Raw genomic sequence first — 17818 nt, 5'->3', positions numbered from 1 at the left:
GTGTGTGTTCACTGCTGTGTGTGTGCACTTTGGATGGGTAAATGCAGAGCACTAATTCCGAGTATGGGTCACCATACTTGGCCACATGTCACGTCACTTTCACCCCTATAATGAAGGTTTTTTGACAGTACATTGAAGCTTTGAAAATAACTATAAATAAACTATCAATCGCTGCATTTTTCCCCTGAAAGATGCAGTGTTAACCATAACATTTTATTTTAAGATTTAACATTTGTAGATGGTCTAAAGCAAAAGAGTTGTAAAAATTCTGAAAATCTTTTAGCTTATGATTTGTTTAAAAAATAAAACATATTACACATTAATGAATAAATCATTATATACTAAATTATTTAATTTACAAGTGTCATGTTTGTGATTTTTTTTAATGTAGGCTATAGCTTCTGACCTTTAAATCCAAACTTACCCATTATTTTATGACATCAATTACGGCTTTATTTAATAAGAAGCACAGTCTAAATGTTATTTGTGTAGGCTATTTTACTTTTAATTTAATTCAAAGTAGGCCAACAGCGCTCCCTACAGATTAAAACTCCTTACCGAACGGGCGTTAGGACCTGGGGGAGGCTGCCGCTGCTGCCACCACTGCACCTGCTATTACTGTTTACTCTATCACACACCAAAGGCTTTTCTGCATGCATTCTCAGTTTAAATGCAGCGATCCAAAAGAGTGAATCTAATCATCATTCAGACAAAACTTTGCTTCAAGAATGAGCCACACTGCTGATGTGATCTAATCGCTAGCACACCCTGAGCACATGTGAGTTAATGTATTCCTCTTATCGGCAAGACATATCGGCAGTTTTTCATATCGGGCCGATGTCGATATTTACATTTAAAGCCATTATCAGCCAATTCCGATATCAGTCCGATAATATTGTGCATCCCTAGTTATTGTTGTTGTTTTTTTGGGGGCTAAATCACGTTTTAGATAGGAGACACGTACTGGAGACGCGAACCGTTTCAAACGATTCAGTTCGATTCTGGTTCAACTGGTTCACTAAGAAGATCCGGTTAAATAGAACGATTTGTTCGCAATCTGGACATCACTAGACGAGACAAAACCAATAATACCCATTACAAACGAGGCATTTGTTGCATCCAGTGGGGACATAATTACTGATTATAATGACTTATACTGTTTTTTTACGCGTTACATTGCGTATCGCGCTGCGTAAACATGAAACCATGTCTGCATTTGTGATCGGAGAAACAACATACAACAAGCTTACTCTACACTGCTCATCCTCGCGTTTGAATCATCATTGGCAAATTATTTAAATATAAAAAACGTACTTACAGGCTGTGAGTCAGAAGCACCAGAGCAGTGCTTGCAAAGTTTGTCCTTGCAAAGTTGGAACTGCCCAACTTTATAGAAACAGCCTTTGTGCCACAGACACATTAGGCTACTGGTTCAGGAAACAGTCCTCATCCATCCTCCATAAAATGCACAGCACACATCTGAATATTTGGGTTGAACTGTTCTGGAACAGTGTTGTAAATACAACTTAACCACTGATTTCTAGTCGTGTCCTCTTTTGGAAGGCCAAACAAAGCAGTTTTGCTTTCACAACGAAACACACAGCGACTCCACAACATGGCAACAGCGAGAATAAAAGTTATGCCTTCTTTCTTTGCGTGAACATTTGGGCGGCGTTATGCAAATCTTCCCACACAGTGATGCAGACATATGGGGGCGTGTTAGAACGAGCCGTTTTAGGAGGGCGTGGTTGACTCTTAACTTTTATAAAGAATATCTCTTTGGTTTTGAGACTTTAGTCTTTGCAACTTTACAGATCTTCTTTATGCACCAAGAGCTTGTAACACTCCAAAGAAAAAGGAAAAATTGAAATCGCATCATATGACCCCTTTAAATCTGAAAGTGCACCATGTATAAAGTTAGTCTCTCAAAAAAAAGAGTCGACTCTGAAACTTTGAAACGAGTCATTTTTAAAACTAATCCCAAGCCGTTTCATGTTGACATCAGCATGAAACATTAACATATTGCCCACCCACTTGTTGGTATTTTCGTGTTGGTCTGAATGAAAATGCTAATTAATTCTTTGCCACTAGGTGCCGCTTTTAGAGGAGTAAAAATAGCTGTTTCCCCAGTAACGCTGTATACAAAGCAGCACTGGGCTCACAAATGCTGCTTTATCAGGCATTACAGGCATGATGTGGACCAATCCCCGCAGATTAGCATCACACAAAGGATGGGTTTGGAAAAATGAATCGTTGAGCGAATCGTTTGGGAGTCGTTGAGCAAGTAACGTAAAAGTAAATGCATATTATAAGACAATGAAAGTGTTTTTTGACCTTGCATGCATGTCAACCTGTTGTTGGGGACTCCCAAAATCAAAATATGAAACTTTCATTACCCATAATAGGGTTAAACAAAATAATTTCCATCTAAATTGCAAATATTCTTTGCCTTCCTTCCTATATTTAACAAGTCACAGACAAGGCTTACAGAGAATACATACACAGGAAATTCACAATCCCCGGCCATCTAGTCAATGACTGGTTAAACACAGAGTGAAATCTCTGTTGGGTATTCTATGTAGTCTCTCTGAATAATTCATGCTATTTTGAAAACAATAACAACCAGCATCTAGCTATTATGCATGTCAATTTGTTGTAAACGTCTGTGGTTTTCATCTAAATCTCAATTGCAAATCAGGCCGAAAACGAGAACTCTATCTGACCCTTCTGTGAACTTTCAAAAACTTGAGCTAAAATTAAACTAGTGATTTATTCAAACACAGTTCCCTGCTACATTTGAATTGTAATATGACTTAAGGTCAATCCAGGAATAAACCTGTAATTGTTTTTCCAGGAACTCAAATGTCAATAACATTTTAATATAAGTTTAGAATGACCACCTCACACCTACAATTTTCAGTGTATAATGTAACAATGTAATCATACAACTCTTTCTACACTATTTATTTATATAGCTCAACCACAATCCGAATATCTCTTTGGTTTTGAGACTTTAGTCTTTGCAACTTTACAGATCTTCTTTATGCACCAAGAGCTTGTAACACTCCAAAGAAAAAGGAAAAATTGAAATCGCATCATATGACCCCTTTAAATCTGAAAGTGCACCATGTATAAAGTTAGTCTCTCAAAAAAAAGAGTCGACTCTGAAACTTTGAAACGAGTCATTTTTAAAACTAATCCCAAGCCGTTTCATGTTGACATCAGCATGAAACATTAACATATTGCCCACCCACTTGTTGGTATTTTCGTGTTGGTCTGAATGAAAATGCTAATTAATTCTTTGCCACTAGGTGCCGCTTTTAGAGGAGTAAAAATAGCTGTAAATAGCGTAATCCCCAGTAACGCTGTATACAAAGCTCACAAATGCTGCTTTATCAGGCATTACAGGCATGATGTGGACCAATCCCCGCAGATTAGCATCACACAAAGGATGGGTTTGGAAAAATGAATCGTTGAGCGAATCGTTTGGGAGTCGTTGAGCAAGTAAGGTAAAAGTAAATGCATATTATAAGACAATGAAAGTGTTTTTTGACCTTGCATGCATGTCAACCTGTTGTTGGGGACTCCCAAAATCAAAATATGAAACTTTCATTACCCATAATAGGGTTAAACAAAATAATTTCCATCTAAATTGCAAATATTCTTTGCCTTCCTTCCTATATTTAACAAGTCACAGACAAGGCTTACAGAGAATACATACACAGGAAATTCACAATCCCCGGCCATCTAGTCAATGACTGGTTAAACACAGAGTGAAATCTCTGTTGGGTATTCTATGTAGTCTCTCTGAATAATTCATGCTATTTTGAAAACAATAACAACCAAGAAACAGCATCCATTATGCATGTCAATTTGTTGTAAACGTCTGTGGTTTTCATCTAAATCTCAATTGCAAATCAGGCCGAAAACAAGAACTCTATCTGACCCTTCTGTGAACTTTCAAAAACTTGAGCTAAAATTAAACTAGTGATTTATTCAAACACAGTTCCCTGCTACATTTGAATTGTAATATGACTTAAGGTCAATCCAGGAATAAACCTGTAATTGTTTTTCCAGGAACTCAAATGTCAATAACATTTTAATATAAGTTTAGAATGACCACCTCACACCTACAATTTTCAGTGTATAATGTAACAATGTAATCATACAACTCTTTCTACACTATTTATTTATATAGCTCAACCACAATCCATTTCTTCGCCTCTATCTACAGGACAATGCCATAGCCCACATGCCACGAGGCTCCCTGGATGGCATGCGAAGGCTACAGAAACTGGATCTATCAGGTAACAACTTGACGACTCTCCCGAGAGGTTTATTCAAGGACCTGGACAGCCTTTCACAATTACTTGTTCGAGGAAATCCTTGGTACTGTGGCTGTAACCTCCGCTGGCTTCATGACTGGTTGCATGAGCGAGGTTCATCAGTGACTGTGAGAGGTTTAACTTGCCATGGACCAGAGAGAGTAAGAGGCATGACACTAAGGGACCTTACAAGTCAGTTGGAAGACTGTGAGGTCAGCGTAGATTCTGCAGGAGGAATGGTTGGAAACGATGGCGCAAAGAAGGAGAAAAGTTATTTTTCGACACAAGCACCAGCTACAACAACCCCTCCACTTCCGCAGGGTTCTCTCTTTACCCTCAGATCCAGACGACCAGGCCACAAGTATTCAGATATTAGCCAGGACAGCCTTGGAGGTGGAAATAGGGTAACAGGAAAATCATTACTAATCAGTGTAAAACCTCTCACACCAGAGACAGTTCACATTACCTGGCAGGCTTCACAGCCAGTCCCCTCCTTCAGACTTTCCTGGTTGCGACTAGGCAACAGTCCTGCAATGGGGTCAATCACAGAAACACTTGTGCCAGGGGATCGCCGTGAGTATTTACTTACGCAACTACAGCCCCAGTCAAGTTACATCATCTGCTTGGTGCCTCTCTCTGGAAATGATGGTAAAAGAACCTCTTTTACAGCAAGTGGGGGTTTAAACTTTAACACAAACTCAGAGCATGAGCACCCCGCTTGTGCCAAAACAGAGACTGATCCCTTCGAGCAGCCTATTTCAGACCAGGACATTGATCGAGGAACTGACCAACTGTCAGCCCTACCACTTGCTGGAATTATCGGAGGTGCAACAGCATTGGTGTCTTTGTTCTTAATTTTTGGCATCTTCTGCTGGTACGGACACCGTGCGGGGTACCTTGCGCGAGGTGACCATTCTGTATATGGTAGAGATGTTGTTGGCTCACAAGGTGCCAGCAAACACTACGATGACTATGTTGAGTCTGGAACCATAAAAGACACGTCCATCTTAGAAATCAGAGCTCATGGGTTTCAAATGACACCAATGTCTACCCAACAGCCTTTGCAGCCCAAAGCAAAAGTTGAGGATATGACATACATTCATACTATCTTTCCCTCTAATAATGCAACTCTATATAGGAGCACCCTGAACCACACAGGAAATCCAGGCTATGGAACAAATCGAGGGTACAGAGAAGGAGGAATACCAGACATAGATTACTCATACACGTGATAGTCTTTTTTATAACCCCCTTCCTATTCTGTTCCTGTTATCAGGTAAAACAGTTGGGTAAGGGTTCTTTTCCCTAGGTTCTAAAGTAGGGGTGTGCCGATTCTAAGGGGACCATTTTCCCCCATCTATCGTACAGAAAATCTTATTATTGGATAGAAGATTTCGAGTAGATTTTTTTAAATCAAAATATTTATACTTAAAATAGTATCGTTTTCTCACTATTGGAGCACTGGTGTAACATGAAGATGTTTAAAACCAAAATCAGGATTCCGAGTGAACTGAATTGAATTGAGTAATTTAGTGATGTTACAAGAATGAATATGACTTACTATTCAAAACCAGGTGTTAAAAATGCTATATGGACTGTACTGAAAACACTCTACATAAATGATGCAAAACAATAACATGGTTACATAAAAATATTCAGAAAGAACACCTCGTGACATGTGGATAAATCAGGATTTCATTCGGCACACCCCTATTCCAAAGTACCCTTTGTGCCTCCTTTAGTCTGTTTTCAAAACATTGTTCTTTATGGGCAAAAAACATGCTCAAAATACCTATAATAGTCAGAAAGTGCCAGGGATACCACTCTTGGTGTTGATGTTATCCAATATTCAGATGATCATTTAAGCTGTTTTTGCATCTTAGTAACAATGATTATCAGTGTCCTAAAACTAGCTCATTTGAAGGGTTAGCATGATGATGATGATGATGATGATGATGAGATCTGAGACCAGGTTCATATAGTTATAATTTTACTACCTGGACTTTACTGTGTATATGTGCACTGGGGGAAACTGATGCCTTTCCATTCTGGGGCATACTGACGACAACAACAAAAAAGAAATCTTTTTGAGGGGCTGTTATTCAAATTCTAATTCTCAGTTCTCTCTCCCTCCTTTTATGGGCTTTTCCTTTATTCTCTCTATTTCTTTTGCATGCAGCACGAGGACTTTGTTCCCAACCCAGAGAGCTGACAGTGGTGATAATGGTTTTGACAATGAAAGACCTCAAATTGCTACTGGGTTTCTTTTCTTTTAATGAGAGTGAGAAAAGTGGGGTAGAAGGAGACAAAAGGAAAGAGATCAAGGCACAGAAAAAGGTTTCATGTTCACAAAGAAAATTTGTCTGAAAAAGACACTGAAAAAGTGGATATCTTATGAAAAACAAAACAAAAAAATTTTTCATTCACTACATGAAGGTTTCAAGAACAGTCAAACAAAATATATGAAGCTCAGTAGTTTTACCTGCTCAACAACGGACAAATGCATTTCAATTATGATGAAAGGAATGACTTTAAGAAATCTGACGTCATTTAAACTAAACAGAAAGAGGCATTTAAAGACAATCATGAAAGGGGGCAACCCTAATTGATGAATGAACCCAAACTGACAGGCTGACATAGATAATGCAGTCAATTTAGCATGTAAAAAAGCAAACTGAAGGGCAGGGCTTGTTGATACAGAACATACCAGAAAATATCATGGACATGAAATCTAGCAGATGACTAGAAAAAATTACAAATGATCAGACAACTTTAACATGTCGGCTCATTACAATCTATGTGTGTGAAACGGTGTGTATCTATACCCCTGAGGTGCAGGAAAAACAGAAATCAGGGATTAATAAAATATGTAACACTGTGAACCTCTGCATCTTGTGTGTGGGCTAAGAAGTAAAAGAGAGAACAAAGGTCTTTAATTGATTAAAGACAATCCACTTTTTTTCCACAGTCTGACTTTGTGTGACTTAAACGCAGCATTAGCCGAGAGAATAGAAAGGTAGGAACACTAAAAGGATATCTGTACCTGATCTGCAATTTTCCAGCCTTTTTCTGATGCATTTTAAAAGTGAACTATTCAAAAAGTAGTCCATGTAAATCACTTCTTTCTCTCGTTATAGATATGGATATACATCATGATGAATAGTAAATAAAGCTTGTTATCTTTTTCGTTGATATATGTATCATTAACACCTATAATCAAAGGAAACATTTTCCCTGTGCTTCAAAATAGTATCAAATTCACACATCATGTATTAGACAAAATCCCCTTGTCAGTTCTTAAGGCCCTGCTAAATCTCCATGGTGGCATTGATAGGCATATATGGCACACATTCATCCGCTGGAAGAGTGAATAAGGAAAAGAGTAGCCAATTTGATAGTGTCTATTTAAGAGCAAACATGCCTCTAATCTGGAGAGTGTGGTAATGCCTGTGTAAGCAATCTAGAGATAAATATAATGAGAGGGAGGAAGCACAGAATACAGTATCCAAGAAAGAATGGCCTTTAAACACATCTCTTCAACAGCTTAATGTGTACGTAAAAGCACATGATGTCCTCAGCACGGTTTCTCTGACAACATACAGTTCAATTAGTTATTCACACCTGTTCCCCAACCCATTTCTCAAATTAATGTAATTCTAGATGATTGGAAAACAGCACCTTCTTTTATAGCGATTTACAATTCAAAGCAACATCAAATTATTGAGTCTTATTAAGCATGAAGACAGTTGCAGACACTGACATATGGAAAAAGGCACATTAACAGTATCCGTAACGATCCGCCAAAGAATACCTGAAAGCAGCTTTTGCCACTAAAATTACCAGCTAAAAGGCCAACTTCACAATACCCAACAATTAACTTGAGGGTTTGACAAGTCCCAATTACTGGTAAATCAAATCCCGAGAAGCTACACCAAGGGGCTTCACAGCACCTCTCACATTGTAGCGAAACCAAACTAAGAATTACAATTACACCAAGCAATTGCACCTTTCCAAACAGCAGCAGCAACTCTCAGAAGTCGTCCCTGATGAACCGCATACCTCTTTTCCCTGCATTTACCACATCGGGTCAATTAGACTATTGACATCTGAAACGCCATGGTCTCTGCCTTGACAGCTGGCAGATCTAAAGTTTAAAGGCCGAATGTCTCCCGTCTGTGCCTTGATTTGATCCTTGTTGCGATTTGGAGTCTGTTGTAACAAGAGGTTTACAGTTTATTTGAAATAACAATAGTGAAATTGAAACTCAACTGTATGACAGTGAAAGCAGACGGGACTATACCAATATGTAGGGGTCCGTGAATTCATTCGTTATTTGGAATCTTCTGGATAAACATCATTCATCCTTTACTGACATCTAGCGGCACGATGCTGTAAGCGCAGTCTTTTAGTCAAGCTGTCCTGTTACTAATAGCCTGATTTTGGGTTGACTAGTACAATTGACATTAAGTTTTGTCAACGTCCTGATTTTGGATTACACTTGATATGAATTTAGGCGCTGTAACTGACTATTTTTAGTTTCTTAATCATTTGTATTGGTAATAGTAGCAATATCATTCCATTCCTACTGTGTTATTCCTATGTATGTCTGCACTATCATGTATGTTTGCACTATGTCCATACTTTCTTCTGCACTTAAAGCTCCTGTGTCAAGTCAAATTCCTGTGTGTGTAAACATACTTGGTAATAAAACTCTTTCTGATTCTGATTCTGATATAATGTGACACTTAAGATTGGAGTTATGGCTGCTAAAAATTCAGCTATGCCATCACAGGAATAAATTAAATTTTAAAATATATTATAATAGAAAGCAATGCCTTTAAATGGTAGATTTTTCATAAATGCATGCTTGGGGAAAATAAGAGACTACTTTCAAACTTTTGTCTGGCAGTGTATAATGTTTATCCATTTATTTATTCATTTCTAAAACAAATACAAGCCAGAAAATTTGCATAATAATTGTGAGCTCTGCTGTCTCGAAGAGGTAAAGTTTTTTTTTGTACAAATATTGCATTTACTCTCAATTAATATAAAACCGATTTAGATGAATATGAAATTGAAATAGGATTTTTGTGTATCCCATATACCCGTTTCAGTATCTTTTCTTTTCTCAATGTTGGCTAAATAAAGACTCTACAGAAGCCTCTTTTATATTGTTTCAACGGATCAAAATCAATAATTTGATTATAGCACCATCTTACACTGTGAAAAACAACAATAATACACTCTGCGGTCTAGGCTGTACTTTCATGCCCATATAACATGAGTTTTTGTTGTATTGTGTAAGAGTGCATTTAGTGTGAAAACAACACAGTCATACACAGTTCCGTTACACGGAAGCCAAGAAAAGAGGAACACCCTTTTCTGTCAGCTCTGACACCCTTAAAAACCTCAACTGATTTTACACAGCAGAGGGGTCTTGTCTATATGAGTGTGTGTTTGTGTGAGTATCTCATAAAGACACCTACCAGCATTTAATTGACTGCACAAGAGAGAGAGACTATCATCGGCAAATCCAGAGCCAAACAGACAAGGTAACAAAATTATAATTATTTTAAATAAAATTTTGAGCTATTATAACAGTGAGTAGTTTAAAACAAAGACAGTGAGATAGTTCTGTAGTCACTTTATTTAAGATCACTAATAAATCATTTAGAATAAAAATGTACAATATAATACAATATTAAGGTGGTTAAATTACATCTAAAGCATTTTACTTGTATAAACTATATTATCTAAATGTGTTTACCATTGCCCTATTTTGCATTGTTGTGTCTACATGAATTTATTTTATTGTGGAGTTTAAATGACATGAAGCTGAGTCGTTAAATAATATTTTACAGTTTGGGTCTATTTCAGTTTTCAGTTTCAGTTAACTATTTTCAGAAATATCGCACACACACACACCCACACGACCAATATATATATATATATATACACACAATTACATGCATTGGTGGATTAGACACTTGACCAAAAGAGGAAATGTGTATAAATGGGAAGTATCAGCCTCAGAAAACTTAACTAGGAGCAAACGGCATGATCACACTGACTCACAGGGTAGATGAAGCATGATCTGGTGATGTGTCACCACCATTACCATGAGTATGATCATGCTAAGCATGTGATATACAGCTACTCATCATGCGTTTTAAAGTTTGGTCCATGCTCAAAACTTTGATGCTTTTAAATAGAATAATGGACCAGTGTACAGAACAGCTTATGTCTGATCAAACCTCACTGTTTCCACATTTTTGGTATCTCTTGGCAGCAGTATGGCAGCGTGGGACCTTACAGTCACAGTGGAGGATCTTGGTCCTGATGCCCCACCCCATCAAATCAGCGTGACCTCTGATCTGCACATTGGCGGAGTTATTCTCAAATTAGTTGAGCAGACCAGTGAGTTATGCTCTAGATGCTTCAAATATAGGCTATTATATTATATAGGCTATTATATTTGCTTTTTTGTGCACATACTATAACAGCAACATGACACACATTCGATTTACACGTACCACCATTAAAAAGTTTATGATCAGAAAGATTTTTTTAAAATAAATTAATATTTTTATTGAGCAAGGAAGCATTAAATTGGTTGAACGTGACAGTAAAGTGACTTTTACATTCTTAGTATAGATTTCAATTTCAAATAAATGCTGTTCTTTGGAACTTTATATTCATTAAAGAATCATGAACACAATATATATCATGATTTCAACAAAAATATTAACTGTTTTCAACATTAACAATCAAAAGACATGTTTTTTAAACACCAGATCAGCATGTCAGAACGATTTTTGAAGGATCATGTGACACTGAAGACTAGAGTAATGACAGCTGAAAATTTCATTTTAAAATATTTTAGAAAACCGGTTAAAAAATTTTATCTAATAAATGCAGCTTTGGTAAGCATGAGTGACTTCTTTCAAAAACTTTACCTACCCCAAATTATACCCCATATTATCAACAGGACAACAAATTATCCCATATTAATAAAAACTGTGTTTAGAATTAAGTATGGTTCCTAAATCTTTATTTACCATGTGAGATATTCTTGTGTCTTATTCTAGATCTGAAGAAGGACTGGTCCGATCATTCCCTGTGGTGGGAGCAGAAGCAGCAGTGGCTGCTGCGGACCGGCTGGACACTGGACAAATGTGGGGTCCATGCAGATGCTCGCCTTGTCTTCACCCCACAGCACAAGCCTCTGCGACTGGGCTTGCCGAATGGGGCTACGCTGAAAATGCGAGCTTGTTTCTCCAGTCCTGTATTTCGCACAGTCATGGGCATCTGCAGGGTTCTCAGTAAGTGAAGGATCAAGCTTGGATCCAACACCCCCTCTATAAGCAATCTGTTACTAAGTTTCAGCTTACCATTTCCAAAAACGAATCTATCTTGCTTTCAGATTTACGTCACCCAGAGGAGCTCTCCTTGCTCCGTCCTGTTGAGGAGAAAAAGAAAAAGAAAGACAAAGATTCCTCAGAAGAGTTGTATGATCTTACAGATGTTCCTCTAACCGCAGGTGCACAAAATAACACATTAAAGAAGCTTTTAATGCACTATTGTTCAAAAGTTTGGAGTCAGCAAGACTTTTTAATGCTTTTGTATACTTTTTATTTTTATTGAAAATACAATAAAAACAGTAATATTGTGAAATATTATTACAATTTAAAATAACACTTTTAATACATTTTAAAATGAAGTTTATATATGATCCTATGATATGCAAGGCTGAATTTTCAGCAGTCATTACTCCAGTCTTCAATCCTTCAGAAATCATTCTAATATGCTGAATTGGTGCTCAAGAAACATTTATCATGATCAATGTTATTGTTTTATCTGGATGTAGGCTCTGTTCAAGCTCTGTACAATGGCATGCCGGCTCATTTTGCTGACTCTCCGAAGACTGAGGCTGTGTATAAAATGCTGTCTGTCAGCTTGCCCTCACCTGCTCCTGAAGCCATCGCTAAACTCTACCGGCCAGCCAGTGTGGTGGACAAAACGCATATTCACACCAGGTACAGCAGAGAAACAAACAAAGATAATTCACATTTCATCCTTAAAGGGTTAGTTCACCCAAAAATGAGAATTCTGTCATTAATTACTCACCCTCATATCGTTTCAAACCCGTAAGACCTTTGTTCATCTTCGGAACACAAATTAAGATATTTTTGATGGAATCTGAGAGCTGTCTGACCTTCCTATAGACAACAATACAACTGAAATGTTCCCAAGTCCAGAAACATAGCAAGGAGATCTGTAAAATAATCCATGTGACATCAGTGACAATCCGCAATTATACGAAGCTATGAGAATACTTTTTGTGTGCAACAGAAAAAAAAAACTACTTTATTCAACAAATCGTCTCCTCCGCATCACCCTGGTGCCATTTTGGAGAATATCCGCTGGACGTACACATACGTCACACGGATATGCTGTTTTCGTTCAGATCAAATCACAACAACATAGGAACATTTCAGTTGTATTGTTGTCTATAGGGAGGGCCAGACAGCTCTCAGATTCCATCAAAAATATCTTAATTTGTGTTACGAAGATAAACGAAGGTCTTACCGGTTTGAAACAACATGAGGGTGAGTAATTAATGACAGAATTTTCATTTTTGGGTGAACTAACCCTTTAATATAAATGTTCTTCTGTTCCCTGGAGGTGGCTGGATTCATCTCGTTCACTAATGCAGCAGGGAATACAAGAGAATGACAAACTATGGCTTTGTTTCAAATACTACACTTACCATGATATGGATCCCAAGGTAGCAGTGTTTGGTTAAGGTGTGTGTCTACATTTTTTCCAAGAGTCAAGAAATTAAAATTCTCTCATTGTTGTAGTATGATGCAGTGCGTTTGACGCAGTTGTATGAACAAGCTCGCTGGGCTATTCTCTTGGAGGACATAGACTGCACAGAAGAGGAAATGATGCTGTTTGGAGCCCTGCAGGTACAACAGATAAAACCTAACAAATAATACTGCCGTCGCAACTATAAAACAGATTTGTTAAACTGATGTTAGCATAAAAGGAATAAACACAAAAAGCAGTAGCATTATAAAATCTTCCTCTTTTTCTCACTCTCTTATTTAGTACCACATAGGAAAAGAGTCCTTGTCTCAGGACATGGTCTCTTCCTGTCAAGGGATGGATGACTTGGAGTCTGCCCTGAAATCCCTGGAGGTCAAGATGGTGGGAGATGGCAACAGCACAGACATGCTAGTGAGAGACACTTACAATAGATCATCTGTCCTAATAGAATAGCAGAAAATGAGACATGGAGATTGAACTGCACAGATGCAGAGACAAATTCAGAGGTACTAAATCTGCTATCAGAAGTACAATCAGTAAAAATCGGATTTACTTTTACAGGACAACATGACTGCCCCTGAGCTCAATGACCATTTGAAAATATTTCGGTAAGGTCCTTTTCTTTGGCCAAATCCTACTTTCACAAACAATTACAAAGAAACCACAAGTGACACATTGGATTAAGTGTGAATTTTTTAAGCCAAAAATTTAAATAGTATCTTTTTGTAAAATATACTTCAAATTGTTTTGTTTTATTAACAACTTCAGAAAGAAATACAGTGCATAATAATTTGATATTTGATCATTTTCCACCCTGCAGGCCTAAGAGACTAACTCTCAAGGGTTACAAGCAATACTGGTGCAAATTTCAGGACACATCGATCTCGTATTATAAAAGTAAAGAGGACCGCTATGGAGAGCCCATTCAACAATTGAACCTGAAAGGTCTTTTTTTTTTTTTTTTTTTTTTACCTACACACAATATTGCAACAGATGAAAGTTATTGACAAAAATGAAGTTGAATAAGTAAAATTGGAATAATAAAATCCAATTGATACAGTAGATAAATCCCCTGGCCTTGTGAAGTCTTATGAAAAAAAGAAGATTTAGCTTAAGGTCAGGGCATTATACATGCTTTACCATAATGAGTCATTTTTGCATGCAGTTTCCCACACTGTGCTTGTACAACATGTGAATATGTTTTTACACCTCAGTCAAGGCTAAAACCAAAGTAGACACACTCATCAGTGTAATGAGGCCATGTTATCTGAAACACATCTGCTTCTCTTTAGGCTGTGAGGTTGCCCCTGATGTCAATGTAGCAGGCCAGAAATTCTGTATCAAACTCCTCATTCCTGCACCAGAAGGCATGAATGAAATCTACTTGCGATGTGAAAATGTACGTAACTGTCGATAACATTCATTTGTAAATGAAAACTCTGATAAGAAGTGGTCTTATTAAATAACAACTATTTTAAAAAGGGGTCATATGATGTTGCTAAAAAGAACATTATTTTGTGTATTTGGTGTAATGAAATGTGTTTATGCAGTTTAAGGTTCAAAAAACACATTATTTTCCACATACTGTACATTATTGTTTCTCCTCTATGCCCCGCCTTTCTGAAACGCGTCGATTTTTACAAAGCTCATCGGTCTGAAAAAGCGAGGTGTGCTCTGATTGGCCAGCTATCCGGTGCGTTGTGATTGGCCGAATACCTCAAGCGTGTGACGGAAATGTTACGCCCCTCACCACATTGTGATGCCGTGTCCCGGCCGGAGCCACGAGACAAAAATATTAAAACCCATTAGAAACGAGGCATTTGTTGCATCCAGTGGGGGCATAATTACGGATTATAATGACTTATACTGTCTTTTTATCCGTTGCTTTGCGTCTCGCTGCGTAAACATAAAACAATGTCTGCATTTGTGATTGGAGAAATGACAAACAACAACCAAGAGATTGTAACACTCCAAAGAGAAAGGACAATTTTAAATAGCATCATATGACCCCTTTAAAAAAATTCAGTACAATTCAAAGGTTTGGGGTCAGTCCGTTAATTCAGTTTCTTATGCTCACCAAGGCTGCACTTTTGTGATAAAAAATACAGTAAAAACTGTAATATTGTGAAATGTTATTACAATTTAAAATAATGATTTTATATTTTAATATATTTTAAAATATAATATATTACTGAAATGGCAAATCTGAATTTTGAGCAGCTATTCAGTGTCACATGATCCTTCAGAAATAATTCTAATATGCTGATTTGCTGCTCAAGACAGATCTTTTATTGTGATGCTTAATATTTTTGTGGAAACCATGATACATTTTTTTGTATTCCTTCATAAATAGTCCAAAAGAACAGCATTTATTTGATATAGACAACTTTCTGACCCAAAACTTTTGAATGGTTGTGTACTTGCAGAGATTAAAACGAATTGTATTTAATAAATAAATAAATTTTGTTCTAACCTACCCCACTGAATCAGGAGAAGCAGTATTCTCAGTGGATGGCCGCCTGTAAGCTGGCATCCAAAGGCCTGACGTTATTGGACAGCTCGTATCAAAGTGAAGTAAAGAACATCCAGACGTTCCTTTCAATGCAGCGTTCCAGCTCTGCAGCTCCCACGGCACAAACTGATGACAGCATCAACACACACAGCCTCGTCTCACCGAGATACCAGAAGAAATACAAGCCCAAACAGGTAGAGTGACCATGAAACTTGCCTGTCAGTTCATGTTTCATGTACAATGTATTGCAGTGTTTGTTTCACTTAATCTCTTCAGTGTTTGTGTAGACTTCACCTCTTCTTGTTCTTTTCAGTTAACCCCTCGTATCCTGGAGGCCTATCAGAATGTCGCCCAGCTCTCTTTGACGTCTGCCATCTTGAAGTTCCTGCAGATCTGGCAAGCTCTGCCTGATTTTGGAATTTCCTACTTCATGGTCAGGTGAATAGACTAACTTCAGAAGCACAAAAACATGGTCAGCTCATGATGTAGGCCTACCTTTTAAACAAGCTTGTATGAATATGCTGTGGTATGTGGCAATATAAAAGATTTATTTTATAATAGTCATCTAAGGTAATCCAGCTTCACAATACAATCGTTTCTCAGGTTTAAGGGCAGTCGTAAGGACGAAGTTCTGGGCATCGCTAACAACCGTCTGATCCGTATAGACCTGGGAGTCGGAGATGTGGTGAAGACGTGGCGTTATAATAATATGAGACAGTGGAATGTTAATTGGGACATACGACAGGTAGGTTTCAATAAAAGTATGATCAAATTATAATAATTGTGATACATTTAATGTAAATGAAGGAGACTTTATTTTTGCCTTACGAAATATGTCCCTGACTTACTGTTTATCTTATATAATACACATAGAATGTCTCTATTCTAGGTGGCGATTGAATTCGACGGAAACATTAACATAGCATTCAGCTGTGTGAACGCAGACTGTAAGGTTGTGCATGAGTACATTGGAGGATACATCTTCATGTCGACTCGTGCACGACAGCAAAGCGACACACTGAATGAGGAGCTCTTCCACAAACTCACCGGCGGCCACGAGGCACTCTGAGCACAAAACAGCAACTTACAGAGAAAAAAAACATTACTGAAGCTACAAATGGAGGAAACTGATAAGAATTCAGTGTTAGCACTGCACCGCAACTGTCCCTTTCTTTTCTTTGTTTCCAACGAGTCATCATTTAGTGTTCAATATACAAGCATTTGAATTGAAACATGGATGTTTTCCACAACATGTTACATGCATCTAATCATCACACTTAATATAATAAGTGCCTAACATGAAAATATGACAAAACGAATGATTTCCAATATTTAAAAAATATCTTACTGTAATGAATTTCTTTTCTTCATAAAACACTTGTTATTATTTAACAGGGTGTCTGAATTTCTGCCATCTCATACGAGTAACAGCTCAGGAAACCACTGTCTATCATTGTCTGGCCAGACAATGATATTAGCCCCTAGTCTACAGCTCACAATTTCCTATCTCAGTCCAACAGAATTTCAGTTACTTGTTCCAGGGTTATTTTTAGATAGTCCTCAGTGTCATGCTGGGTGGGAGAGTTTAGTATTGAGTTAACAAAGTGCCATTTCTGCATTGTCCTAATGAGTTCACAGCCTTGCATGATTCTCCATTATTCACAAGTATGAGAAACATAATGTGTTGAAATATTGTGAATATTATTAAGCATTATGGTATATACCATTATATCACTTTAAACAATGAAAAATGTACTATTTGAGTAGCCTATGTGTATGTAACAAACATGTTTTGAGATTCTAGGAGTAATTTTAACTCCCTCTCATCTGAAAAAAGACCTCAGATCTACCAAAAATGTGAGCGATATTTCTACATTATTTTGTAGGTTGAGTTTTTTTCTTCTTCGTCTTCTGCATTTCAGTGTGTTTATCACATCAGTACCCATACTCACTGTGATTTCCTCATTTGTATTTAGCTTTGGATAAAAGTATGTGTCAAATCACTAATCTGCTGAATCCTATCTAGCTAAAGAAAACTAAAGGAAAGTGTAATTAGGTATGCTAATAGGCTGTTCTTACATCCATGGAGGAGAAAAGCAAAGTATTTTTGTACCCTTATACAGCATTTTTAAATAAGAATAAATAGTAC

General features: G+C 37.4%; 2 protein-coding genes across 3 annotated transcripts; both read left to right on the top strand.

Moving 5' to 3' along the window:
* Window positions 1-3127: 3127 nt before the first annotated feature.
* On the top strand, window positions 3128-5704 carry LOC107550851 (leucine-rich repeat transmembrane protein FLRT1-like). Its single transcript, XM_016232253.1, has 2 exons — window positions 3128-3136; window positions 4199-5704. The coding sequence occupies exons 1-2, from the start codon at window positions 3128-3130 to the stop codon at window positions 5555-5557; spliced, it is 1368 nt and encodes a 455-aa protein (XP_016087739.1). The 3' UTR covers window positions 5558-5704.
* Window positions 5705-9744: 4040 nt separating this feature from the next.
* On the top strand, window positions 9745-17818 carry fermt3b (FERM domain containing kindlin 3b). Of its 2 annotated transcripts, none has more exons than XM_016232268.1 (15): window positions 9745-9877; window positions 10618-10742; window positions 11414-11647; window positions 11749-11865; window positions 12193-12361; window positions 13011-13113; window positions 13190-13297; window positions 13440-13568; window positions 13719-13765; window positions 13978-14102; window positions 14450-14556; window positions 15648-15863; window positions 15983-16107; window positions 16273-16414; window positions 16559-17818. In XM_016232268.1, the coding sequence occupies exons 2-15, from the start codon at window positions 10619-10621 to the stop codon at window positions 16736-16738; spliced, it is 1926 nt and encodes a 641-aa protein (XP_016087754.1). In that variant the 5' UTR covers window positions 9745-9877; window position 10618; the 3' UTR covers window positions 16739-17818. The 2 variants fall into 2 exon arrangements, with proteins under 2 accessions (XP_016087754.1, XP_016087753.1); XM_016232267.1 differs by having other exon boundaries at window positions 10615-10742.

The sequence above is a fragment of the Sinocyclocheilus grahami genome, unplaced genomic scaffold, assembly GCF_001515645.1.
Source record: "Sinocyclocheilus grahami isolate Dianchi unplaced genomic scaffold, SAMN03320097.WGS_v1.1 scaffold409.1, whole genome shotgun sequence".
Lineage (NCBI taxonomy): Eukaryota > Metazoa > Chordata > Actinopteri > Cypriniformes > Cyprinidae > Sinocyclocheilus > Sinocyclocheilus grahami.
The sequence above is the reverse complement of the archived record's forward strand: the minus strand, read 5'-3'. Positions and strand labels throughout refer to the sequence as shown.